Genomic DNA, 27,039 nt, shown 5'->3' with positions numbered 1-27,039 from the left:
TGTTGAACTAAAATGACAGGTAGAAGGCTTTGGAACGTCAAGATGTGTACCTATCTTGAGTGAACATAGGCACGGGCAGGCATTTTTGTCGTTATGTTGGTAGACTGGTCAGGCAGGTTTACCAACTTGAATTGGAGGTGGGAGCGGTTGGCTCCGCCGCTGGAACTGGCTTCCTTCTTCTTGATCGGACCGCGCTAGAGATCGGACGTTAGCCAAGCTCGTGCCTAATTCGCTACGTTCCTGAAGGCTTATACCTGAAGGATTATTCTGAAAGTTTATAGATTCTCACTTTCTTTAACCGTTTATCTAAGTGTTTTATTCCAAGTGTTATTTTGATTTCTTATGTGCCATTAGAAGCTAACTTTTGTAAAATAAAGATTTGAACGATTTCAAGTGATCTTTTTATTTCAAATCAAATCATTTTAGAATAGTGATTGGTCGTTTTGATTATTTAGTACTGAAATATAGTAGGCACTAGTATGGTTAACAAGTCCGAATGTTTATTTCATGCACTGGTAGCATACCTACTATTTTGGCTGTGAAGTAATACATCTAGGTACTACCCCCACGCGCCCACCGCCATCGGGACCATCCGTCGCCGACATCAGAAGTGGGATAGATGCGGAGTTTCATGTATTGCTTACACAGCCACGTGGGAGCGCAGGTGTATTTCCGCCAGAGCCGAGCGAACTTGCAGACACCATTACGCCCGTGATACAGAGGCGGCTGTGCAGTATCTTCTGTGCTGGAGATTTGGAAATAAAAGGACAGGTTTCGTTCTAATTGTTTATTAGTGAATTTTATTTTGAGTGTAATGGCGAAGCATAACAGTCGAACGTAACGAATAAGCTGTCACTTTTCGTATTGGCCCATTTTACCTTGTTACTTATTTTTGGAACACGTGTTTGTTTGTTCATAGAAGGAAATAAAACGCACTCATTGAAGTTTAAATTTTATTCTGAGATTTTTGAAGTCCCGTATACATTGGAAACGTGTTTTTTTTTGTCTCTGCTACCTTGCATTTTATAAACCTTTTGAGTTTAGCCTGCATACATGATAAACCTGATACCGTGCAAATGATGATTTCAGTAACAGCCAGCTATGTTGAACCACATCGTGTCCCTCGCAATCTGCCGCAGCAACGGCAACGGCAAGCGGAAAGGATCAGCCTCCGTGCTTGGGTTGGACCTCACCACCACCACCTTTGACTTGGTCGCGTGCATCATACTTTATTAAGCTGGTGAGCAGTTCCCATTTCGTTGGGATTATTTTGAGATGTTTTACTTCTGCATAGAAGTCTTGAGCGAGTTTCTGTTGTTAAAGCTAAAGAAGAAAGCTATCTTTAGTGATTTTGATCAGTAATGTTCAGTTTCAGTTAATCAGTTGACGCTGATAGTACCAATGGTTCTGAGTAACATGATTTAAAGACCTGTTTTTATTTTCTTTTTTTGGAATTCACTGTTAACATTGTTTTGCTTTCGACGGACTGAAAGCTTGTACTTTCGTAGGACTGAAATTACGCCCGATGGACTGGGCACTACTGTTTTGCTTTCGATAGACTGAAGGCACGCCCGATGGACTGGGCAATACTGTCATGCTTTCGATGGACTGAAGGCACGCCCGATGGACTGGGCAATACTGTTTTGCTTTCGATGGACTGAAAGTATGCCCGATGGACTGGGTATTGTTTATTGACCGCATCAGAAGTGCCGGAGCATGTAAGAGGTGCACGTGGTCTGCTTTTTATGTGCAGAATGCTCTTTGCGAGGAGTAGCACTTACGCGGCTGAGATGGTTACTTCTGACGAGGGTCTGGTATCTGCCGAAGGACTGGCAATGCACCGAAGGACTGGTGTTGTTTTGTTAAAAATGAATTCCCGTTTATGTACTGTGTTCATATGAGTAATATTGGAACTATCAATTCAGAATGTTATTTACTTTAAGATGTCTTACAAAAATTTAGATCACATATGACCAATTTTTTTTAAATGCCAGATAATTTCCCCGTAAATTGATATTGACGACAATAGTAGTGATACCGTCGAGCAATGAATTAGAGCTGTTGTGATTTGTGTTTTTGATGTTTGTGATTGTTCTGTCACATAAATTTGAGAGTATCCGCCAGATAGAGGCGATGATTATTGGAGTGTATCCGTTAGATAGCGGCGATGATTACTGATGATTATTTTTATTTAGTCGTTGCTCGATGGACTATTTTTTGACTAGAGAATTTAGGATTGTTAAAGTAATTTTGAATAATTATTTTTTCTGGTTTGATTGAGAACAAAGTTTGATTTTAATAGTAATTTGAGTGAGACCCAAATTGTTGGTCAGGAATGACCGAGCGATAAGATACTGTGCTGTATATTTTGTTTCAGTATCAAATGCATACACCCACACACGAGGACGTGTGTAGCGCAGGACGGCCGTGTCGGAGCGAGACACCAGAAAGACGTATTGCAGCATTACAGTTCATAGTTAGACGCCTGTATAAAATCGATTAGCAATGTTTGGCGTATTGTTGAACTAAAATGACAGGTAGAAGGCTTTGGAACGTCAAGATGTGTACCTATCTTGAGTGAACGTAGGCACGGGCAGGCATTTTTGTCGTTATGTTGGTAGACTGGTCAGGCAGGTTTACCAACTTGAATTGGAGGTGGGAGCGGTTGGCTCCGCCGCTGGAACTGGCTTCCTTCTTCTTGATCGGACCGCGCTAGAGATCGGACGTTAGCCAAGCTCGTGCCTAATTCGCTACGTTCCTGAAGGCTTATACCTGAAGGATTATTCTGAAAGTTTATAGATTCTCACTTTCTTTAACCGTTTATCTAAGTGTTTTATTCCAAGTGTTATTTTGATTTCTTATGTGCCATTAGAAGCTAACTTTTGTAAAATAAAGATTTGAACGATTTCAAGTGATCTTTTTATTTCAAATCAAATCATTTTAGAATAGTGATTGGTCGTTTTGATTATTTAGTACTGAAATATAGTAGGCACTAGTATGGTTAACAAGTCCGAATGTTTATTTCATGCACTGGTAGCATACCTACTATTTTGGCTGTGAAGTAATACATCTAGGTACTACCCCCACGCGCCCACCGCCATCGGGACCATCCGTCGCCGACATATATATATGGGGGTTTTCCGGGGCGAAAAATCGATCTAGCTAGCTCTTATCTCTGGGAAAACGCGCATTTTTGAGTATATGTTTAGCAAAGCTCGGTCTCCCAGATATTATAAACTAAAACGATATCCATATAACATATTCCTCCTGTGATCTAGTTTTCTGATTTTCCTTTACAGCCCCATCTAGATTTATCACCCTGTATACTAGAGCACGGTAGCGTTCCGCTTTCCGCTTAAGTTTTATTCGAGGCACATAAGTCGTAAAGGCCAAAACTAATTTTGACTGGAATAACCAAAGAGTTATTGTTTGTGGAAGAGGTGTAACGTCTCCCCTTATTCATAAAACTTCGAATTTGACAGTAAACGAGTTGGCGCTGTACAGTTCCTGATTGGGTTGTTACAAATGTCTCGTGCCTCTGTCTTGTGCCTGTGGAAATTTTCATTCCTGCCGGCCTAGCCAAGGTTACAATCGCTATCGCTTCGACAACGAAACGCTTTGTGTCTCTCTATCACTCTTCCATATTAGTGCGACAGTGACAGTTGCGTTTCGATATCGCTACGAAGCGTAAGCATTTGGCATCTTGGCTACGCGATCAGCGATAAAAGCTTGTACCAAAAACATTTTAAAACTTTCTACCTCTTCTAATGTTAATAGCTCTTTGCTTGAACTTTATGACCCATTTTCGTAAAACGATTATTGTTGACGATCAAGCTGAAATTACGTTTAATTTAGTTTAGGTACCTATTCTTATTCTTAGAACAGTTATAGTGTTTTATACGGTACCTGCTTACCCATTTTTATAGGATTCTGTTATGATAATCTAGGTAACAAAACGAATCTATCCTCGTAAATAAGGCCCACCATGCAAAGATTTCCTATTTTATTTATTTATTAATAACCACCTTGTGTAGGCCAAAGGTAATGGCGCCATCGCTCGAAAAGATTGCACCATATGACCATACCTTTAACCTATTGTTTGACCTACTCTCGGGTAGATGGCGTTAATTTCAATATTTAACAAATTAACACATATCATTGAAAGAATAAGGATCAAAGTCAAATGGTGCTCTAACAGTTTTAATCTTTTGTCAAAAGATGGCAGTGAATTTACGGTGGCTACTTGGTGGCTACATAATTTACTTTGAACTTTGACAATCCGCCTCTATTTCAAATACCTACTCTTTGCTTCTAGGTACTTACAGGTAGTGACATAACACTAAACTAATAGGTACTATACTAAATTTATATTTTATTTGAAATAATTTTATGTACCTATATTTAATGTATAATTTCCTACTTCTTATACGTTTCATCTGGCCTTGACACCATTTCTAAATTAAATGTGATTTCCTACAAAACCAGCCCCCCGCCCCATTTTTGCTAAGTAGTTTCTTTAGAACTCGAAAAGAATCATTGCTGTTCTGTTAGCGATTAATGTTCCCTTTCAAGGGCTACATAAAAGGCTCTTTTCAGCGGAATCAAACGAAAGTTGAGAAGTATAGGCATCTATAGATGTGTGCGGTGTGCGAAACGCTTTCAGCGTCCTCGATAATATTACCAACCTCTATTAAGCAGCTAAAGACAAATTCATTCCACATACGTATTAGTAGAATAGTAAATACTTACCTCCACCTAATATAGTTAAGTAATATCTGAGAGACCGAGCTTTGCTCGGAAAACATATAAAAACATTAAAAACTAAAAAATGCGCGCTTCCCAGAGATAAGACCTAGCTAGATCGATTTTTCGCCCCCGAAAATCCCCATATAGTTTTCATGGAAATCGTTAGAGCCGTTTCCGAGATCCCCGAAATATATAGGTATATAAATAAATAAACAAGAACTACTCCTTTAAAGGTATTAGATTAGATTAGATTAGATAGATAGAGTGTCATGTTGTATATTTCATTTATATAGCTATTAAGTACTTACATCAAGTATGATTTTGGCATAAGTACAGTCAGGAGCAGAAGTTGCTAAGCGGGCGAGGTGTTCAAAATTACCTTGACACGCTCTAAATTTCTTAACAATAAAGTAGCGTTAAGATAATTTTTGACACCTGACCCGCTTAGCAATTTCTGCTGCTGATTGTACCAGCTGTCTACCTACACAACTATGGGCTTATTATACATATATATCGTCTGAATACCCAAAACACAAACCTTCTTAAGCTTACTGTGGGGATTAGTGAATTTGCATATAAATGTCCAGTATTTATTTATTTAAGTCCCCAATCCGCATTGGGCTGGCGTGGGGACTATAGCCCAAGCCCTCTCGCGCATAAGAGGAGGCCTGTGCCCAGCAGTGGGACGTATGTAGGCTTAATTATTATTATTTTGTGGTGCGCGTGCCGCGACCACTGCAGGGGACCATCGAGTGCGCCGACTTCTGACCGAAGTTCCGTGTTTCGGAGGTTCCGGGGCATTCAGCCGAATCCGACACAAGACCGGACGATTCAACGGAGCCACGCCGCGCGCCGTTTTGTCGCGTAGTGTTTCGTTTTTAAGTTTATATAATGCATATATATATATAGGTATATGTTAGTCTGTAAGGATTTGTAATATGGGCCTTGTTGCCTGATTTAAAGGGTATAGCCGGGTAAGCATGGCCAAACTGCCCTTAGCGAAAAAAACAATTTCCTTTTACTGGATTATTAACCTATGTATATGTAGTGCTTTCACCAAATATTAAGCCTCAAATGCTTCAGATTTAAAAAAAAAATGTAAAAAAAGAAAAATCATTTTTATTTTATTACAGCCAAAGTACTAATCCGATTTCTTTGTAATTTGGGTATGTTGTATATACAATTAAGGTAGCTTTCTGAAAAAATTAATATTGAATTATCTCTTAAAATAATAGTAAAAAATTTAGATGAAAATTTTCAGAAAAATAAAAAAAATACATGCGAGATAGCGACAGTTATCAAATTTACATATTTCATGTAGAATTTAATAATGTTAAACATATATTTTTTTCAAAAATTAAAATCGGGATTAACAGTGTTAAAAACTCGAATTTGTAACATCCCATAATACCTTCTCTTCATACAAAATAACTTGTACGTTATACTAGAAAGTTATATTCCCAACGCAATTTGAATTTAGAACGCGACTTATTTCGCTGAGCGCGGACCTTAAACTCCGTGGCTGTATGCGGCTAGGGCGAACGGCATTCAGAGATTTAAAAAGCGGCCAAGTGCGAGTCGGACTCGCCCATGAAGGGTTCCGTATTTAGGCGATTTATGACGTATAAAAAAAAACTACTTACTAGATCTCGTTCAAACCAATTTTCGGTGGAAGTTTACATGGTAATGTACATCATATATTTTTTTTAGTTTTATCATTCTCTTATTTTAGAAGTTACAGGGGGCCACACACATTTTACCACTTTGGAAGTGTCTCTCGCGCAAACTATTCAGTTTAGAAAAAAATGATATTAGAAACCTCAATATCATTTTTGAAGACCTATCCATAGATACCCCACACGTATGGGTTTGATGAAAAAAAAATTTTTGAGTTTCAGTTCGAAGTATGGGGAACCCCAAAAATTTACTGTTTTTTTTCTATTTTTGTGTGAAAATCTTAATGCGGTTCACAGAATACATCTATTTACCAAGTTTCAACAGTATAGTTCTTATAGTTTCGGAGAAAAGTGGCTGTGACATACGGACGGACAGACAGACAGACATGACGAATCTATAAGGGTTCCGTTTTTTGCCATTTGGCTACGGAACCCTAAAAAAAGCGCGGGAACAGGAAAACAGGCACGAATTTTATACAGAGCGTTAACGATTGAAAAATGTCTGTTCCTTTGATGAATAAAATACGTCACATTCGAAATTCAAATTCGTAAAGACTGCGTTCACAATATACTTCATTCGTTTATTCGTTAAGCTACTTAGCTTTGCTTGTATGAAGAGAGAGTATTATGGGATGTTACAAATTCGAGTTTTTCACACTGTTAATCCCGATTTTAATTTTTGAAAAAAATATATGTTAAACATTATTAAATTCTACATAAAATATGTAAATTTGGTAACTGTCGCTATCCCGCACGTATTTTTTTTATTTTTCTGAAAATTTTCATCTCAATTTTTTACTATTATTTTAAGAGATACTTCAATATTATTTTTTTCAGAAAGCGACCTTAATTGTATATACAACATACCTAAATTACAAAGAAATCGGATTAGTACTTTGGCTGTAATAAAATAAAAATGATTTTTCTTTTTTTGCATTTTTTTTTTTAAATCTGAAGCATTTCAGGCTTAATATTTGGTGAAAGCACTACATATACATAGGTTAATAATCCAGTAAAAGGAAATTGTTTTTTTCGCTAAGGGCAGTTTGGCCATGCTTACCCGGCTATACCCTTTCTATAAAAGAAGACATTCTTTTACTAAGTACTAACTATACCCTCACGACGGCAATTTCATCCCTGAAGAGCTTCTTCTCTTCGGCATGATTGGCTGCATTTTATTTAATACTTTCTGAGTTTCCCACAAATTTGTTCGCTCGGAATAAGGGGATGGAAAGGAAAAACCAAGTTCCCGGCAAGAACACAGCTGGGGTGCTTGTGGGGTACCTATAACCGCGAAAATCGAGGTTCGCAAATTGCGGGCATCTTTCTCTGTCACTCTAATTACGCATTCATTGGAGTAAAAGAGAAAGATCCTCGCATTTTACGAATTTCGGTTGTCGCGGTAGGCCCTCAGCCTTCGTTAAGAAGAAAGGGGACGGCCGCTTCTCCATACAAACGTAGTCCCCATTTTCCTCTCTGGATATTGATATTATGGAAAACAGTTTTACGTAATTTGATGTATTTTGACAATAGCTATGCTCATACGTTTGACTGTTTTTCGATTATTTGATTATTGTTCAAATTGGGAGCGAAAAACAGTTTTCAAACAATTTTTTAAATGCTCTTAATTCTTATACCTAATAATTAAAAAAAAAATCTAACGTAGGGGCATAGCTGTAGATGATATACAACGAATTGTGTCAAAATATATTCAATAATGTTAAATACTGAGAGGAAAACGAGGACTACGTTAGTATGAAAAGGCGATTTCGCACGGGTCCCCTTTCGTCTTAAATACAGGGTGAAATTTTAATCACCAGCCACACTCTGCGTATTGACTTTATAGATCATAATGAACAACTTTTATTATGCGACCAATGCCGATCGCGAAAAAAATTGTTTCTTACATTCCGGTTGACGTGATGCCGCTAATTTGTAAGGGGCAACCAAATTTTTTTTTTCGAGATTTCGGCATTGGTAGGTACGCGCTTTAGCCGCTCCGATATATCTGATGGCGACTGTACATGTCTTCAAAATAATGTACCTACATTAATTATATACATTATGTTAGTATTAGGTATACCAAAAGTTCATAAAAAGTGCACGAATCATTAAATAAGGCCCCGCAAATGGCAAAATTTATGGAATGGTATTTAGGCACTGAGTACCATTGTAATAACAGCAGATCGGGTCGTAAAGCTGTCTCTTTCCGGTTGTGAATCTTCAAATTTACAATAGTCGTTTGGCAGCGGAACCAAAGCCAAACAGAGTTCATGAAACAGAAATCTACACACACTTATCTTCCATCATATCGGCTATGTAGGCAAAGTTTTCATGTTTTCAGCGCACATGTATAATTTAACTATTCGCATGATTTAGTTGGAAAACTTTGTTACGAAACTTTGCACGAAATAAATCGAGACTCTGCACGCCATCTATTGACATGATTAATACAACTTTGTAAACAAGAATGCAGAGGGCAGCAGTGAGTGTAACAATCAATGCAAATATATTAAATTCAACTTTAAATTACATGTGACTACATAATTATGCTGCAAATGGTGCCATTAGCCTGCAAACGATGTATTTTTTTAATAAGTTTTGTTTTTTTACACAATAGTCTCGTAACGCTCTTTCTACACGCTCCCAAAGTATTGATTTACGAAAAAACATTTCGGCGTCCCCATTGCGCATGCTCGCACAAAAGGGTACCAGAGGGCTGTGAATCTCAAATCTACTTAGTTTTTATATTTCATGTAAATAGTAGCCAAATGATAAACCCAATATTTTTACAAAAACAACGAAAATCCTCCGACACATTACGTTAAGTAGAAATCATAAGTTAGTAAACAGTGTCACAGAAATGGGTAATATTCAGGGAAACGAAAAACAAAGTAAGACGGGCAAGTCACCAGCAAAAGGGCGGAATTTTTTGAAAAACAGAAAATCTCCAGGTAGGGACAGCAAGAAACATGGAAGGAAAAAGAGCGGCGGGAAGCGAGGGGCCGCCGATACGTTCGATAAAACGCCCGATTCCGATAATATTGAAGTGGAAGCGTCAGATAACGACACGCTCGAGTGCGCGTCGAAAACAGGAGGGAGCGCGGAATCGGCGAGTCAGTCGGAGGTAACGGTGTCCAGGTGCGAGGAGCGGTCAGCGACCCGCGCGCGCTCGCCCTCCACGCCCGACTCAGTGCTCACGGACCCGCTGGCGCCGCTCGCCGCCGTCGAGCTCAACCAGTGCTACTACTCGGCCGAGAGCAGCGCGCACGACGACGCGCACACGCTCACACCCATGCCGCACGACGACGCGACCTCCTTGCTCGACTTAGACAAAGAAGACAAATCTGACGTGTTCGATGACAGTGACAAGAGTGACAATGTTATGGGGTTGTCCGGCAGCCGCGGGGAGCGGCTGGAGAGGCTCACGCACGAGTGCGGGCACGAGTTCCGCGAGTTCCGGCTGAAGGCGACGCCGGCGCAGTCCTCGTTCACGGTATCGCGGCACCGGAAAGTGGAGCTGCAGCCCGCGCCGCCCGTGCCCGACGCTGAGCCCGACCCCGCGCTGGCCGTGCTTGATAATGGTTAGTTCATGACAACAATCACACTGTATAATCACATTGTACAGAATACACAGACAGGTAAGAATAGACGGTTTTAAAGCACATATTCAATGAATAAACACATCCTAAAGATCAAAAGTGTACTTTTCAAATTGGTTACATTTGCGGATGTAAACAGTGATAATGTAAATTGTAAACAAATCCTTTTGCATTCATCGTTTTGTGGCCATTTAAGCCTCTGAGTCTGAAGTAAATTTCCGCGAGCGATTTTGTCGGTAAATTACAGCTAATGATAACCATCAATTATATCAGTTAAAATTCCCACATTCAATGATCAAATACAGCTAAAATATAGGTATCTACTCGCTTTTCAAATTGCTAACACACAAAATGTCTACACTGATAAAGTAAGCAAAACCTTTTCAATTCGTATTGTGGCCTTCATAACCTGTGAAATATTTCCAGCGAGTGAATTTCGACTAAATCTTTCCGTTTAGCTATGAATGGCTCTTATCAGCACTTCAACCTCAGATTAACAACAAACATTATCGAGATTTTCGCTTATCAAATTATCATAACCACTATTCTTCGTTTAAATACTTAGAGCTCCTTCAGACCTTTAACAGTGTGCGTTAAATGTAAATAAACAAAGAGAGAACTTGCTTGTAAGCGGCTAAACCAGTTTGTTGATGTTGCCCACAACACAATACACTAACTGTTAGGTACCTACCTACCTATATTGTTTCCTTTACCGCTCTTTTCTTACTGGAAACTTATACCTACGTTCTTGTTCACGATTACAATAAAGCAGTTTTTTTACAATTACGCGCTTGATTCCATTAAATCGTAATGTGCAAGTCAGTGAATGCATTAGCCATGTTTGTTTTTTATACTTACCGAAATGAAAAGCCATTTTGCTCTTACAGATTTCTCTACTACGAGAAATAGATCGCAAAGCCTCTATTGTAGAGATAGATATACATACGTTATAGATTCGAATTGATTTTAGTGTCTAAATAAGTAAATATACATTTTAAATATGAAGTAGGCAAGCATAATATTTAAATAATACCTACAAGTTATACTAGTAGGTCAGTAGCCATCATATATATATATATCGAGGCGGCCAAGGTGCTCACAAACATCTGAACGCCTTAGAATGCGTGTTCAGATATTTTTGAGTAGGTACCCCGGCCGCTTCTAGCAAAACCTGCGGCTAGACGTGCCAGTCGGCATATTACATGCGTGATCAGCTATCTATCCATCTGGTAGTAACTAATCCTATTGAGGACTTCCTTAAAGTGGATTAAGTCCGAAGAAATTATTTACTCCACATCGCATTAAGCCATTTGGCCTCATGAGACGAAGATAGTAAAGTGTATTTCATTATTAACGAAAATAATATTCGGTTATTAATTGCTTTACCAATTTTTTATTTTGATTATGCGTTCGTAAAATTATGTAGCATGCCATTGCATACTGTATGTTGTCTATTCAAAATAAGTGAGTTAAAAACCAAACAAGAAAAGAACTATGTATATTTAAAAAGTAAAAATATCCTACAAATGTGTGTATCAGTTTCAAAGTCCTGTCCAAATTTTTTAGGTAGGTTATCAAACTTTTTTACACATTTACATATATGACCACAATGTTCGCAAAAAAAACCTTTATCTTTTCTCAAAATAAGATAAGTACGGTGACTGCTATACCTAGTTATTGGCCCCTCCATAGTAATTGTCCACTAGCTCTTAACAGAGCAGAAAGTAACAAGGCAATTGAAGTCTTGTTGTTAAAAGTGGCCAACCTTAATCTATCTGTCCGTAGGAAATATGCTCCTTGGGTCAGTTACTGAGTTTACCAGTAATGTCTGACATTTTGCAGTGCCCACACTGGTATCGCAATTATTCCACTGGATCAAATGCTGACATTTCATTAACAGTTTCAGAAGAACGCCGAGCCGCCAGCGTGAGCGACGCGCTACCGGAGTCCAACGTGCTTCGGAAGGTGGCCTCGCTCACGCTAGACAAGCACTCCGAGCCGCGCGTGCAGCGTCCCAACTTCGTGCCGGAGAAGCTCAACTTCCAGCTCTATGAGAAGTTTGAAGGTAAGGCCTAAAACATTAACAGTTTCAGAAGAACGCCGAGCCGTCAGCGTGAGCGACGCGCTACCGGAGTCCAACGTGCTTCGGAAGGTGGCCTCGCTCACGCTAGACAAGCACTCCGAGCCGCGCGTGCAGCGCCCCAACTTCGTGCCGGAGAAGCTCAACTTCCAGCTGTATGAAAAGTTTGAAGGTAAGGCCTTAAACATTAACAGTTTCAGAAGAACGCGCGTGAGCGACGCGCTACCGGAGTCCAACGTGTTTCGGAAGGTGGCCTCGCTCACGCTAGAGATGCAATCCTAGCCACGCGCGTGAACTTGCACCTCTATGACAAGATTGCTCTTATAATGACGTTTTAATGTGCTATGTAGTTCATTTCTAGTTAAAATATAATTACGGTTCATGGGTTTATACTATAATAGTGTTTTTAAAATATATTTAATAGAACCAGGCTATTATATGATAATTATGATTCAGGTAAATACCTATTATATCATAATTCTTATGTAATACCGCATAATACGTAATATACACCGGCAACTGGAAGTCATAGCAACCGCAATATGACCTCTAAGTAAATACAACCTGGTTATAGGTACCGGGAAGGTGATGAACGAATGAGCGAAATCTGCCTCTCTATCGCTCTTGCATAATATTCGAGCGATAGAGGCAGATAAAGAAATTTAGATTTTCGTTTTTCGCGGTGGGCCTCAGAAACGCTGCCTAACTAAACTACGTCATTCTGTATATTGACGCACACGCATAAGACAAGATGTCCACGTCATATCTCCATTAAAACGATTACATGCGATACAGATAACGCCAGTATAACAGTGCATACGTGACTAAGAACGCCTAATTACCGCACGAATTAGCCAAAACTATTCTCTAAATCCTAAATTACGTGATGCAACTAGCTACGAATCGCGTGAACTTCACTAGTACATCAAGAGCGCATTTCAATTATGTGAAACTTCTAAGCAAGTACAGAGATGCACAAGAGGGAATCCAGGATATCGTCACCATACTTGGGTTACACAATGAAGAATACACTGCGTTTGAATACAAGTTTGTCCCCAAAAATGCTAGAGTCAAAAGATTTAGTCGGGCGCTGGTGCTGTATGCGCCAAGAGAACTACCAATTTTGACATTTGTTATACCTGTATACTCTCAGTATACTGTCTTTGTAGTGAAAATGAACCGTGGTAAATTAAGAGTGGTGTGCGACATTAAGAGAGTGGTGTTGATAGTGGAGTATGTTAAAAAGTGTCCAGTGATGTACGTAATTCGTGTTCCAGAAGAACATCTTCAAAGTAAGTTTCTAGATGAGTAAAACGGTCATCTAACAGTGTCTAAGATCGAGTACTTAGGTATCATATTATGCAACAATCCACACACGAATTTTGACAAATCTTATGGGAGTACCGCTTATCTCCCTCGCCACCGGCACGGTTCAGCTTTTAAGTCTTCAGACTTCATGCACGAACTGTAGGTATGAAGTAGGGATTTTTATACGTACAGTTCAAAACTGGGTTTTTAGTCACTCAACAAGTGAATAGGAGACGAAAAACTTATAAGTGTAAGGCCTGAGTGGACGCTCGAAGCGGAGCGTTCAGTGGGGCGTGCAGCGTGGTGTCGGGCTCACAAGTAATCTGAGCAGCGTGCACTAAAGCCGCTCCTATACGCTTGCATTTGTTTAACATGCACGCCGCACGTCCCGCTCCGGCGCACGCCCAACTCGAGCGTCCATTCAGGCCTTACACTAACTTAAATCTAGGGTTGCCAGATCGAAAGGCGCTAATATCGGGAAAAAATATCAATTTGTCGGGATTTTGGGCCTTAAGTCGGGAAAATGAACCATTCAAATTAAATTAATTGTATTAAAAACAACGATATTTTACATTATTGGCACTACGTCAGCTGCTCTGCCCAATCTCGCCACGCGCGCCCCGCGCGCGCGCTGACGGAATCGACGCGGGTCGCTGGTTTGCTCGACGACAGTTCAGAACTTGATATTATTGTTTTATAACGTGATGCTGTTTTTCGGGACAATTTTCACTTTGTCGGGAATCGGGAATACATGCAAAAAATCGGGAGAATCCCGCCGAATCCCGACCATCTGGCAACCCTACTTAAATCCTAGAGAACGCTATAATTTCTGTAAGAACCGACGAATTTCATTTTCAATATCGCTGAAGTCCCCAGAATGACAAAACTAAAAGGGTTGTTTTGTCATTTTGGCTACGGCCATTTCCATTTCATTCCATTTTATTAAATTTCTTTTCATTTTCATTTTGTACGGTGCGGTAATATGTTACAGCTTTAAGAAAGGTGTGTGAAGTGCTAAAGCTAACTTTGCACCGGCTTGGGTAGAACAAAGTGAGGGAGCATGAACCTATAGGTCCATGTGAGGGAGTGCCAATGTCACTATAAACGTCATAACATAATTTCATAGAAATTTGACATTAATGATGACATGCCACACTTGTAATTGAAAATGCCGGTTTGGTCCGACGCTAGTCTCTTTTCGATTTTAATTTAATATACAATTAATGCATTCACTGCCAGGGGGCGTGGCCTAGGAACAAACTTGTATGACGGTCGACGCACATGTGCGTCGGTGGCAGACTGGCAGTGAATGTGTTAATTAAAAGGGACTTCGTCATTCTCGCTTTTACTTATGGGTGTGGCGCACCAAGGTCGCGGTGCGGTGCGGTCAGGTGCGGTAGTCTGTTATGGCTTTTAAACAAACGGCCATGAAACAGCACCAGTCACTTTAGAAAACGCTCGTCTGTGTTGTTTACGCAGTAAGCTGCAAGAAATTAAGCAAAATACGCCCCACAATTGTCAATATTGTCATTGTGACATTATCGTTCTGTCAATGTCAGTCGATTAATGAGTAAACTAAAACTACTGTTATAAATTAGTAAATTAACTTGTTATTAATGTTTGGTTTCCAAATTACCCTTTGTGGATATCAATTTGTTATATTTATACTTCAGGGCTTATGCTCCTCAACTGGTTCATATCATCCGTCGCGGAGAACAGTTCCTTGAAAAACCTCCTGACCGCACAAGATTTGAAGAACCTTGGAGTTCAATACTGCACGCACCTGGTGGCCGCCGGGGTGCTCCGCCAGATTCCAGATAAGGATGCGCCCACTGAAAATATTTTTAAGGTATTCAGGTTTTATGCCATATTATTAATCATGGAAATGAAAAATGTTGATTCCATTATAAGAATATGATAAGTTTCCATGGAAATTTCACAATTTTGGAACGTTTCCGACGGCACATTATGTTGATTGTTAGTACCGCCATTAATTTGTAGCTTTAATCCTTTTTTATTGTTTTAGCCTAATTTGATGTACTACTGGGCCCACATGGAAACCCCCGTCTCTCAGCCGATCACCCCTGGCCGGCTGCACGTCTCCTGGCCAGACAAGGATGTCTACAGCATCACCCAAGATCACATCACAAACCTGCGCAATGAAAATCACAGATTCAGCAACCAAAATAACAACGATGAAATAGCGGATATCAGCGAAGCGAAAGCGGTCATAGCGCAGCTCAGAAATAGACTAATAGATTTAGAATTACAAATTGAGAAATTAAAGTTAAGCGCTCAAATTGAAACAATCAACAAAAATTTGGAGAAATGTTTCGAGTTACCGGATAAACTAAGCAAATCAGTGGACAAAGAGATACAAACTTCCATCGAAACGCTTCCCGAACCTGTGATATCTTTACCCGCTAATCAGTGTGTAAGAAGAGATTTAGATGTAAGTACTGTAGCTTGTAATACTGAACCTATTAACAATATTCAAAGTGAAGGAAGATCTGATAGTATAGAAAATTATTGTAAGCTAAATAAACTACGAGATCATGAAGCACTTAAAGAACCTGACAACGAAAGACTGGATCAAATTGAAGAGAAAGATGTTAAAGAGACCCCTGAAAAAGCTTTGACAGAATCCCTACACAGTATAGGAAGCTCGGAAGCTTCATTCTTTAGTATTAATAACGCCGATTTAATTACTAGTACACACGAATGTTCCTCCGATATACTTAGTAAAGACAGTGAATTAAAGGCTGCAATAAACATTCCAATTACAGAAGTATTATATAGAAATAATGATATTCAAGTTGATACAATGGCATCAACGGAAACTAGCAAGTTGTCATCAGAAAGCACGTGCATTTCATCAGACAGTGTCACTACGACATCAGAACCGAGTACCCTAAAGGCAGTGCCACCCGCACCTCCTCTACCAGAGTCTTTGGAGCCCACAACAGACCCACCCCCCCTTACATCTCCTGACGAAACTCAAAAAGCCTCGCCTGAATCACAAGCTTCGAAACCAAGGTCTCCGGTGCCATCAAATGTATCTCCTACAATGGATCTTTCCACCTCTAAAGAACCAACAGCTCCTAGTACTCCTCCAAGTATTCCTTCACCCGGGATGGGACCACCACCTCCACCAATGCCTGATTTGGTTCCCATGCCTCCCCCAATGCCAGCAACATGTCCATTACCCCCACCAATGCCCGATATGGGGCCACCTCCGCCACCAATGCCTGGAATGGGGCCTCCTCCACCCCCAATGCCTAGTATGGGTCCCCCGCCCCCACCGATGCCTGGAATGGGGCCTCCACCACCTCCTATGCCTGGAATGGGGCCTCCACCACCTCCTATGCCTGGAATGGGGCCGCCACCCCCACCAATGCCTGGTATGTGGCCCCCACCCCCACCGATGCCTGGAATGGGGCCCCCACCCCCACCAATGCCTGACATGTTTCCTCCACCACCTCCAATGCCCGGTATGGGGCCGCCACCGCCCCCAATGCCTGGAATGGGGCCCCAACCCCCACCGATGCCTGGAATGGGGCCTCCACCACCTCCAATGCCTGGTATGGGGCCCCCACCCCCACCGATGCCTGGAATGGGGCCTCCACCACCTCCTATGCCCGGCATGGGGCCGCCACCCCCACCGATGCCTGGTATGGGGCCTCCACCCCCACCGATGCCTGGAATGGGGCTCCCACCCCCACCGATGCCTGGAATGGGGCCTCCAGCACCGGCTCCACCGCCGCCCGGCGCGGGCGCGCCGCCGCCGCCCCCGAGCTTGGGGCCTGCGCCGTTCCCTGCCCCTCCTGTAGGAGGCTGGACTATGCAAAGAGCGAGTATGTATTACATTATCCATTTATTATTCACTCTGCCATTTGCCCATCTGGAACTGATTATACTAAGTAATAAAACACATCCTACAACCACTTTAACCTTAAGTCATTGCAATAAGGTTTAGTTTTAATAAGAGTTGCATCAATTAATAAAGTTGTAACTCAAAATGTTCTATGAAATTAAACTATTAAAACGGATTATATCGCGTATATTGAATTTATACTACATCCCCATTATATTATGAGTTTGTGATGTTTTATTTCATGAGTAACTATCGCGGTAACCGAAGACAATAAAATGTTCTGTTATTTTCAGCCTTAAGAAAGATTCCCGTAAAGCCCGCAGCGCCAATGAGGCCACTATATTGGACGCGCATCCTCGCCCCCCCCGCGCCCCAGGCCTCCGGCGAAGCCCCCCAGGCCGCTCTGAAGCCCCTCTGGCTCGAAATTGAAGAAACCAATCTGGATAACATAGATGAATTCACTGATCTGTTCTCAAGACAAGTTGTCAAAGCGCCTGTCAAAAAAAAAGTTGAAGTGAAAACGAAAATTCAGCCGGTTAAGATATTAGAAAGTAAAAGGTCACAGAATGTGGGGATTTTGGCGCAGAGTTTGCATGTTGAGTTTTCTGAGATAGAGAATGCCATATATAATTTTGATACGTCCGTTGTGAGTTTGGAGGCGTTGCAGCAGATCTATGAAATGGTGAGGACATGCATCTTTGTTACTTTACACTTCAAATTGAAATTTTTGATTAAAAAAAATGGAAAATTAAAAACTTTTTACAAAAAAAATAAAACCGACTTCAAAAAGGATGAAATAAAATATTAGGTATCCTTTTTGAAGTCTATGCGTTACCAACTGATATGTTTGAAGTCGGTGCCAAGCCAAGCAGTAACAATACCAGTCAAAAATGAGATTTATAGCCATAAAGCTGATTATTTTTAATTGACTGGTATTGTTACTACTTGGCTTGGCACCGACTTCAAACATATCAGTTGGTAACGCATAGACTTCAAAAAGGGGATACCTAATATTTTATTTCATCCTTTTTGAAGTCGGTTTTATTTTTTTTGTAAAAAGTTTTTATTTTTCCATTTTTAGTTTCCTATTTTCCTACCCTTAAGGTTGGATTTTTTTTTCCAAATTTATATGGGACCAACTTCGGGGTATACCCTTTTCAATAAAAAAAATATTATCAAAATCGAACTACTCTGTAAAAAGTTATGCGTGGTCATACATAAAAATATATATATATACGCGTCGACTTGAGAACCTCCTCCGTTTTTTTCGTCGGTTAAAAAACCATACATGTTTAAGCAATGCTGTCCTAGTACTAGGCCAGTCGTATTTAACACTAGAAATCGCAAATTAACGGCTAGTTCGGCCAGTACCGTATATCCAAGTTTGCAGCATCGTAAGACCTGTGCTGCCGTTGTAGCATTCGAATAACCTCGAAATTTTCGTACTTTTTTTGATGTTCGCAATTTATCTTAAAAGCTATCGTTTTTTTTAGAAAAAAAAACTTCAAAGATATTAAAGTAGACTAAAAGCGCTAATTTGAGACTAGAACCAGCTCTGTATCTTTAGTACATGTCTCCATAAATTTTCTTAAAAAGTTAAATTCTAACTAAAAAGGGTCCACTGATGAACAGTCCGCCGTACGATATCGGCCTGGTCAGTTATACGCAAAAGGTGAGTGTACAACTGACAGGCCGATATCGTACGGCGGACTGATCCTCAGTGGGATTAGACGTGATACATTTTCGACCTAGCATTAGAAAGAAGGTAAGCCATCTTAACATGTCTTTTTATTAAAAATCACCTTGTAAAATAAGTCACAGCGAATATGTTAGAATTACGAATAAATCATATACGATCTTTTACATTCTTCGGCTTTCACAAGTAATTATAAACTAATTTTGTTAAGCGTTTTTCAATATTTTTTAATAAAAAGACACGTCAAGGTTGTTTACCTTCTTTCTAATGCTAAAAAAACGAACTATAGGTAGTATAACTAAGAAATTGTCTCTATTTCAGAGAGCGACCGACGAAGAGCTATCCCAGATTAAACACCACCTGCGAACGAGGCCAGACACGCCACTGGACAAGCCCGAGGCGTTCCTGCACGACCTCAGCGGGATACCCAACTTCGCGGAGAGGATATCCTGCTTCATGTTTCAAGCTGAGTTTGAGGATGCCGTCACCACCACCATGCATAAGCTGGATAACTTGAAGCATACTTGTGAGGTACATTTTGTAACTTGATTCTTAGATAATTAAGCACCACCTGCGAACGAGGCCAGACGTGCCACTGGACAAGCCCGAGGCGTTCCTGCACGACCTCAGCGGCATACCCAACTTCGCAGAGAGGATCTCATGCTTCATGTTTCAAGCTGAGTTTGAGGATGCCGTCACTACCACCATGCATAAGCTGGATAACTTGAAGCATACTTGTGAGGTACATTTTGTAACTTGATTCTTAAACGTACAGTCAGCAGGCAGAAGTTACTAAGCGGGCGAGGTGTTCAAAATGACCTTGACGCGACTTTATTGTTAAGATAATAAGAGCGTGTCAAGGTAATTTTGAACACCTCGCCCGCTTAGCAACTTCTGCTGCTGACTGTACCTACGGGGTGTTTTCAACATTTAGCTATGCGAGGTATTAAACAACCTTTCTATTATGAGGACAAATACGAGATTGCGAAAGGAAAATTGGCTGTTTTATAAATTTTGACTAGCGAAAAGTTTCAAAAATTGCGACATTTTCACTTGAAATAATTCTCATAGTTTTGTATAGGAATTGAAATTTTTAATTTCCAAAACGAAAGTTTACTTTGTTTTCTGTGAAAATTTCCGAGAACTTTCACAACTTTTTAGAAACTTTCCGCAACTTCTTAATTTTGACTTATCACCTAATCAGATATCGATATTCTTGTTGCCAAAGTGTTTTTCCTGATTCTGAGTTTGGTGCCATATGAAAGTTGTCCTGTACATTAACCAGCCGGGATAGCACATGATTGGCGCGACAGTATCTCGCGGCGAGATACCCGTCTCTCTTTTATTATTATAGTTAGAAAAAGACGGGTAATCTATCTCGCCGCGAGATACTGTCGCGCCAATCATGTGCTAGTCCTACAGGTTGATATAAAACGTTATAATTTTATTAAATTAAACTTTCAAACCGGAGGTTTTCAAAACATCGCGAGAAAACCCTTCGAAAATCAATTGTGGAACCGTACCTTCCTGTCGCAGGGAGTATAGAGATGTTTATTAAGATTAAGTGTTTATTTTAAGTCAAAAATCTTATTTTCAGTTCTTGATGACAAGCGAGGCGCTAAAGCGGGTGTTCGCGATCATCCTGACGCTAGGCAACTACATGAATGGCGGCAACGGCCAACGTGGCCAGGCCGACGGCTTCGGCCTCGAGATACTCTCCAAACTCAAGGACGTCAAGGTACATATTGATACCCATAGATTAGGAATCCTCTAGACGGAGTTTAGAGCAATTATTTCATGAAACCGATGCTGCCAAAAATACTGGGGTGCGGGGGACGAGGTGAGCGAGTCCCGTGCCGTGATTGGTCCGTTCAAAGACACGGACGTCACACAAAGAAACTTTGATTCGAAGATGGAGTAAAACTACCGTATATTTGTGGCAGAGGGGGTAGCGTTACTATGCTCAGTCTAGAGGATGTCTTGTCTGTGTTGATACCATCTTTAGCAGGGTCGCCATGTGGTGTAGATCTGTAGATGTTTAGTGACATTTAGAGTTAGGCCCACTTGCACCATCCCACTAACCCGGGGTTAAGCGGTTAAACCGTTAACCTAGTGTCAAATTGTACTGGTAACCATCCAGGTTATCCCGGGTTAGTGGAATGGTGCAAGTGGGCCTTAGAGATATTGTCTGAACTTAAGGATGTCAAAGTACTGGCAGGGTCGCCATGTGAAGCGGCAGTGATGGGCGTAGCTATTTGAACGGCGGCAAAGGGCAACAGCTTTGGTCTTACAAAAAAAGTACATATACAAATGCATTTAATTCATTACTTTTTCATCACACGTGTGTGTGTGTGTGTGTGTCTTGAGACTTGAGACTCTAATGATTTGGATGCTTCAAACTCAAGGACATGACGCGTAAGAAGACTGGCGCGTTTGTTATGTGATGTTTAGTGACACGCTGGGCTATATATATATGACACCGTAAGATTGTGAAGTTTTGCATGCTCAATTGTGAGTACACTGTACTTCTAATTTTAAGTCACAGTCACAGTCTACATATTCACTGTATTCTGGCAAATAAATAATTTGTATTTGTATTTGATGACGAGATGACGGTTTCGGCTTGAACATACTTTCCAAACCCAAAGACGGCGAGTCAAGGTACTGTCGGGGTCGCCATGTGAGTGTGGTTTAATAGAAAATAGGTAATGAAAACCGGACAAATGCGAGTCGGACTCGCCCATCGAGGGTTACGTACTTTTTAGTATTTGTTGTTATAGCGGCAACAAAAAGTGTCAAAAAAGGTCACAATATATAAACCCCCGGCCCCGGCTCTTCAATCTTTATATGAACCGGCTAATCGGTGAGCTCAGCAGCACTAATATCGGATGTCACGTTGGAGATATCTGTTTGAATAACATTAGTTACGCAGACGATATGGTGCTTCTGAGTCCATCGATTGGCGCATTAAGAAAACTGGTCGCAATCTGTGAGTCGTACGCTGTGACCCACGGACTCAAATATAATGCCAAAAAGAGCGAGATGATTATATTTAAGGCAGGGTCAAAGACCTACACAGACGCTCCTGGTATCTCGCTTTGTGGCACAACTCTCAATAGGGTGCAAAAAGTCAAATATTTGGGTCACTGGGTCACGGAGGACTTAAAAGATAATTGTGACGTGGAGAGGGAGCGCAGGTCGCTAGCTGTCAGATGTAATATGTTGGCTCGCAGGTTCGCAAGGTGCTCACAGCCTGTGAAAATTATTTTGTTCAAGGCATATTGCCAATCGTTTTATACTTGCGGTCTGTGGGTCAACTTTACGCAGCGGGCATATAGCGACTTGCGAGTCCAATATAACAACGCGTTTAGGGTTCTGTTGGGGTTGCCGCGGCACTGTAGTGCGTCGGGCATGTTTGCGGAGGCGCGCACCGACGATTTTGCTGCCATAATGCGCAAGCGGTGCGCCTCCCTGTTAGCCCGAGTTCGCTGCAGCACCAACGGGATCCTGAGCGCGTTCGCGGACCGCTGGGACTCCGCGCTGATGCGTCGATGGACGCAGCTCCATGTCTCGCGCTCCACGTAGGCAGGTTATAGGTTTTTAAGTTTTTATTTGTATTAAATTTTTATTTATGCTGTGCACTAACACTAATTTTAAGTATTCATCTTGTTACTAACATACTATGGGACTTGTCCTGAAATAAATGTTATTCATTCATTCATAAAACGGCATAAAATAAAAGAAACGCTCACCTAAATCCTTTGTTTGTTCCAGTCGAAGCGCTCAACCGTGACTCTGCTGCACTTCATCGTGCGCACGTACATGCGCGCGGCCGGCGTGGGGACTCCCCTGCCCGTGCCCGAGCCGGGCGACGTGGCGCGCGCCGCGGCTATAGACTTCGCAGACGTCGCCAAGTCGCTGGCCGAACTCACGCAACAGCTAGCCGGTGAGTAGACACCCTTAGTGTAAGGCCTGAGTGGACGCTCGAGTTGGGCGTGCAGCGGGGCGGGGCGTGCGGCGTGCATGTTAAACAAATGCAAACGTATAGTAGCGGCCTTAGTGCACGCTGCTCAAACTACTTGGAAGCTCGACGCCACGCTGCACGCCCCGCCGAACGCTCCGCTTCGAGCGTCTACTCAGGCCTTACACTTATTGATAACACTTTACGAGCCTGTAGGGCTAAAATGGCCGGCTCATTATCATTTGTCACCATGGCTGTCACGTTCTAACAAATATGTAAGTGCGAAAGTGACGCATGGCATGACAGGTGATAAAAATGCGACCATGATAGCTGGTCTGAATTAGTTAAATCTAATGTACCTATAAACACTAATAACCTTTAGCTTTAAGTTAAATTTGTTTTGTTTTCATTTGTTATTAACTATGAATTCTGTTCTTGGAAATAAAGATTTTTTTGTCCCTTTTTTACAAATACATAAATCAAAATGACAAATAAAGATAAACGATTCATAGCAAATTCAGGCTTGTAATGTGTTTTTTAATAACGCCATTAGTGGATAGTGCCGCTACAACAATATGTCGTAATACAGTAGCATCTATAGTAATTGATGAATCTACGCTCCAAAAGTATTTGCCACCCTGTAGGGCTAAGATGGTCGACTCTTTATCATTTGTCACCATGCCTCTCACGTTCAAACAAGTATGTAAGTGCGAAAGTGACGGGCATAGTGACATGCGATAAAAATTGAACGCTGCCACCGCTGGAATACTCTTCAAAATAGATATATAACCCTATATTTCGTCTGCAAAAGAATCTTTCAGAGTCTAATTGTTGTGACTTTTAGTTCCTTCGCTCACTTCCTAAACACAAATTTGAATATAAACCTACATTGCTGCTCAAATTCAGACTTATTGCAATCCTTAATGTCTAAACAATATATGTTTCTACATAAAAATTATATTTCACAAGTACCAAATTGAGAATGAAATTAATTATTTGCTATTCCGTCAAGACGAAAACGCTAGCATGGACGGAAACTAGCACAATAGCAAATATCAAAAATACTAACAAGTTTTATATTTCAGCATGCAAAGAGAAAACCAAGAAAGTTCTAGAAAAAACCGACGCACAACGGAGCCCCGAAGAAAACGACACTAAACGTATAGACGTATTCGAAGACAAGATGGGCACCTTCCTCACCGCTGCCGAGGAGAAGTTGAAGACCGAACACGAGAATCTAGAAGAATGCCGAAGCAAATTCTTTGCAACTGTCAAGTTTTACCAGTATACCCCCAAAGTTGGCAAGTTAGAGGACTGTGAGCCGAAGGAATTCTTTTCGCTGTGGACGAGTTTCTGCAGCGATTTTAAGGATATTTATAAGAAGGAGGAGCAGATCGCTATTAAAGAGAAGTAAGTTTTGACATTTATAAAAGTAGTTTTAAAACACTACCAGTAGATAGTTTTTGCGTAGATGGTGTTTTGAGCGCCTTTCAAAAGTGTTAATTTTTTTTATAAGTTTTGTGGGAGACAATTCTGTAAAATATTGGAAATTACCTAATTTACGTAAGTAATTACTAATGTAATTTAACCCTTTAACCGCCAGAGTCTGATATATATATATAAGACATTACATATCCAGCTCATTTCGCCACAGTCTGATAAATAAGACAAAGATCTGATTTGGTTTTTACAGCACATTTACAACTCCCGTAACTATGCCAGCCTTAAACTTTACTCTGCGTGGTACAATTACTGTCGGTGGCGACACGAGCACGCTCGATCAAAAATTGCCGGCGGTTAAAAGGTTAAGTGTTCCAGAGTTAAACCTCCACTATACTCGTATTGCTCGTTGAGTATTTACTAAAGAACTAGCGACCCGCACCGGTGTACACCTAAACCTTCCTCGAGAATCACTCTATTGATAAATGAATTTTTTTAGTAGTTTTTGAGTTCATCGCGAACATACAGACATACAGACGCGGACGGAGAGTTTGTTTAACTACTAGCGACCCGCCCCGGCTTCGGACGGGTTAACAAATTATATATAAACCTTCCTCTTAAATCACTCTATGTATTAAAAAAAAACCGCATCAAAATCCTTTGCGTAGTTTTAAAGATACAGACAGACAGACAGGGAAGCGACTTTGTTTTATACTATGTAGTGATAGCACAGAATAACTAATAGTACTACCGTACAGAAAATTCACCCCTTCACAAAAGTCAGGTTTAGGTATAAAATTACACCTATATCGCCGCCTGCAAGCAAAATTGAAACTTATAATCGCGCACGAACCGTGAATCTCCTTTGCGCGCCGCAGTTTTATGACCAAGCTGTGAGTGTCGGCACGGGGTTATCACTTGACAAGTTTTTATACCTATACCCACTGATTTATTGTTTTTAAGATAAATATGTAGGAATTACAAACGTTGATTATGTAAATATACATGTTTTATCCGAAAATAGCATGTCTGATTCTCGCGGAGTAAGTTTCGAAGCCATTGTGTATTTTCAATTTTGCGCGAGCGCCGCGTGACACGACTATCGTGCACGCCGAGCGGCAGCCCACTGCCATACGCCTGTCCGATGGGCGCGCCGGCCAAATGTACCTAAACTGCGGAGTGACACCCCCCTGGTGATAGTGATAAAATTTTGTTTTCAGACTAAAAGAAGCCAAGAAGCATCAAGAAGAACGTAAATCTCAAGCCATCGTGCAACCGAAGAAAGAAGGCGGGTTGAAAGCGCGGCTACAGAAGATTTCTAGCACCGCTAAGAAGTAAACAAATTGTCAGAAGTGGCATTTATTATTTACATAGATGGTAAAATCCTAATAGATGTGCATTGACATAGATATCTAGAGACTGGCTTTACGGGCAATAATAATGAGGCATGACAGGGGCCAGTACAGCGGTGTGAAATCGCTACAACGCGATTGGTTGATGAGTTCGCATCACGCGCGCGATTGGTTGACGAGTTCGCATTACGCGCGCTATTGGTCGCAACTAGTCGCGTTAGACTGGGTAGCACCGCTGAACTAGTACGATGTTTAGTGCCCCATTAGCCCGTCCTTAGATATTATACGTCAATGTAGATGTGGTATACGCGTGCGTCCGTGAGAGACAAAACATACGCAATGCGACACTATGATTGGTCGAATTTATATGTTTCCCACCATAATCCATACTAATTTACTGTGGGGAATAAAAAAAAGTGTGACGGTCACAAGAACAAACTGCAATAATAGCGCTTTTGCTGCTACTCATACTGAAAGATACATAAGACTATCCCGTTCGGTCATTTCCCCCCACCCCTCATGCCTGATCCAGTTAAAATACTAGATTCATGATAATTTATTTATTAGTTACGTCGCTACGCGCCACTTTCGTTTGACATATTTAGCCTCCAAGGCCCAAGGTCGTCAAGTGCGATGAAATTTAAATCCTATTCAATTGGAACAGAGTCGCTTTTGCTTTGTTTCGTTTAGTTTTCCAACAACGCAAAATCAACTCTATTTCCTACACTATAGGTTCAAATTTCAGTGGAAAATTTTGGATTTTTGTTTGTATGGCTGGTCCTTAGGAGGTTAGGAAAGAGTAAGTAACTCTGCATGGCATTTGCATAAGTAATCATTAATGTCAAATTTCTATTAAAATATGACGTATAAAATGACACTACCTCACTTTGTTCTATCCAAATCGGTGCATTGTTAGCTTAGACGGCTTCTAACAAATCATGGTATGAGATTAAAAAAATGTTTGCCATTCTTGCCTATATTTATTAAACACGATTTACTCAGCTTCGCGCATAAGGGCTGTGAAAAGAATCATTATACCTACATCCATTCCTAAAAGTCTTGAAGCCTAGCCAATGTGTAGGTAAATGCATTTGCCTTTTTAACAATCTCATTAATATAAGCTACTAATGGTTCTTGTATTTAAACATATGCGTAAACCCTCGCTCCCCACCGATGCTATATTCGGTCGGTAAAGAGTAAAAATTCTACTCTAAATGTAATATGCCAAGGTTGTTATTTAGCTGGCAAATTTTGACCCCTGGGAGTTAAGGGGTTAATGGCCTGCGAATAAAAGGCGATTATAT

General features: G+C 40.9%; 1 protein-coding gene across 1 annotated transcript; it reads left to right on the top strand.

Annotated features, from left to right (window-relative positions):
• Positions 1–9,047: 9,047 nt before the first annotated feature.
• LOC134651354 (protein cappuccino-like) lies at positions 9,048–25,742 on the top strand. Its single transcript, XM_063506474.1, has 10 exons — positions 9,048–10,006; positions 11,931–12,089; positions 15,086–15,261; positions 15,439–17,266; positions 17,580–17,968; positions 19,304–19,513; positions 20,580–20,720; positions 22,757–22,928; positions 24,029–24,353; positions 25,604–25,742. Exons 1-10 carry the CDS (start codon positions 9,286–9,288, stop codon positions 25,719–25,721), a joined length of 4,239 nt encoding a protein of 1,412 aa, XP_063362544.1. The 5' UTR covers positions 9,048–9,285; the 3' UTR covers positions 25,722–25,742.
• Positions 25,743–27,039: the final 1,297 nt, after the last annotated feature.

The sequence above is a fragment of the Cydia amplana genome, chromosome 1 (genome assembly GCF_948474715.1).
Source record: "Cydia amplana chromosome 1, ilCydAmpl1.1, whole genome shotgun sequence".
Taxonomy (NCBI): domain Eukaryota; kingdom Metazoa; phylum Arthropoda; class Insecta; order Lepidoptera; family Tortricidae; genus Cydia; species Cydia amplana.
Note: the sequence above shows the minus strand (reverse complement) of the source record. Positions and strands in the feature narration are given on the sequence as shown.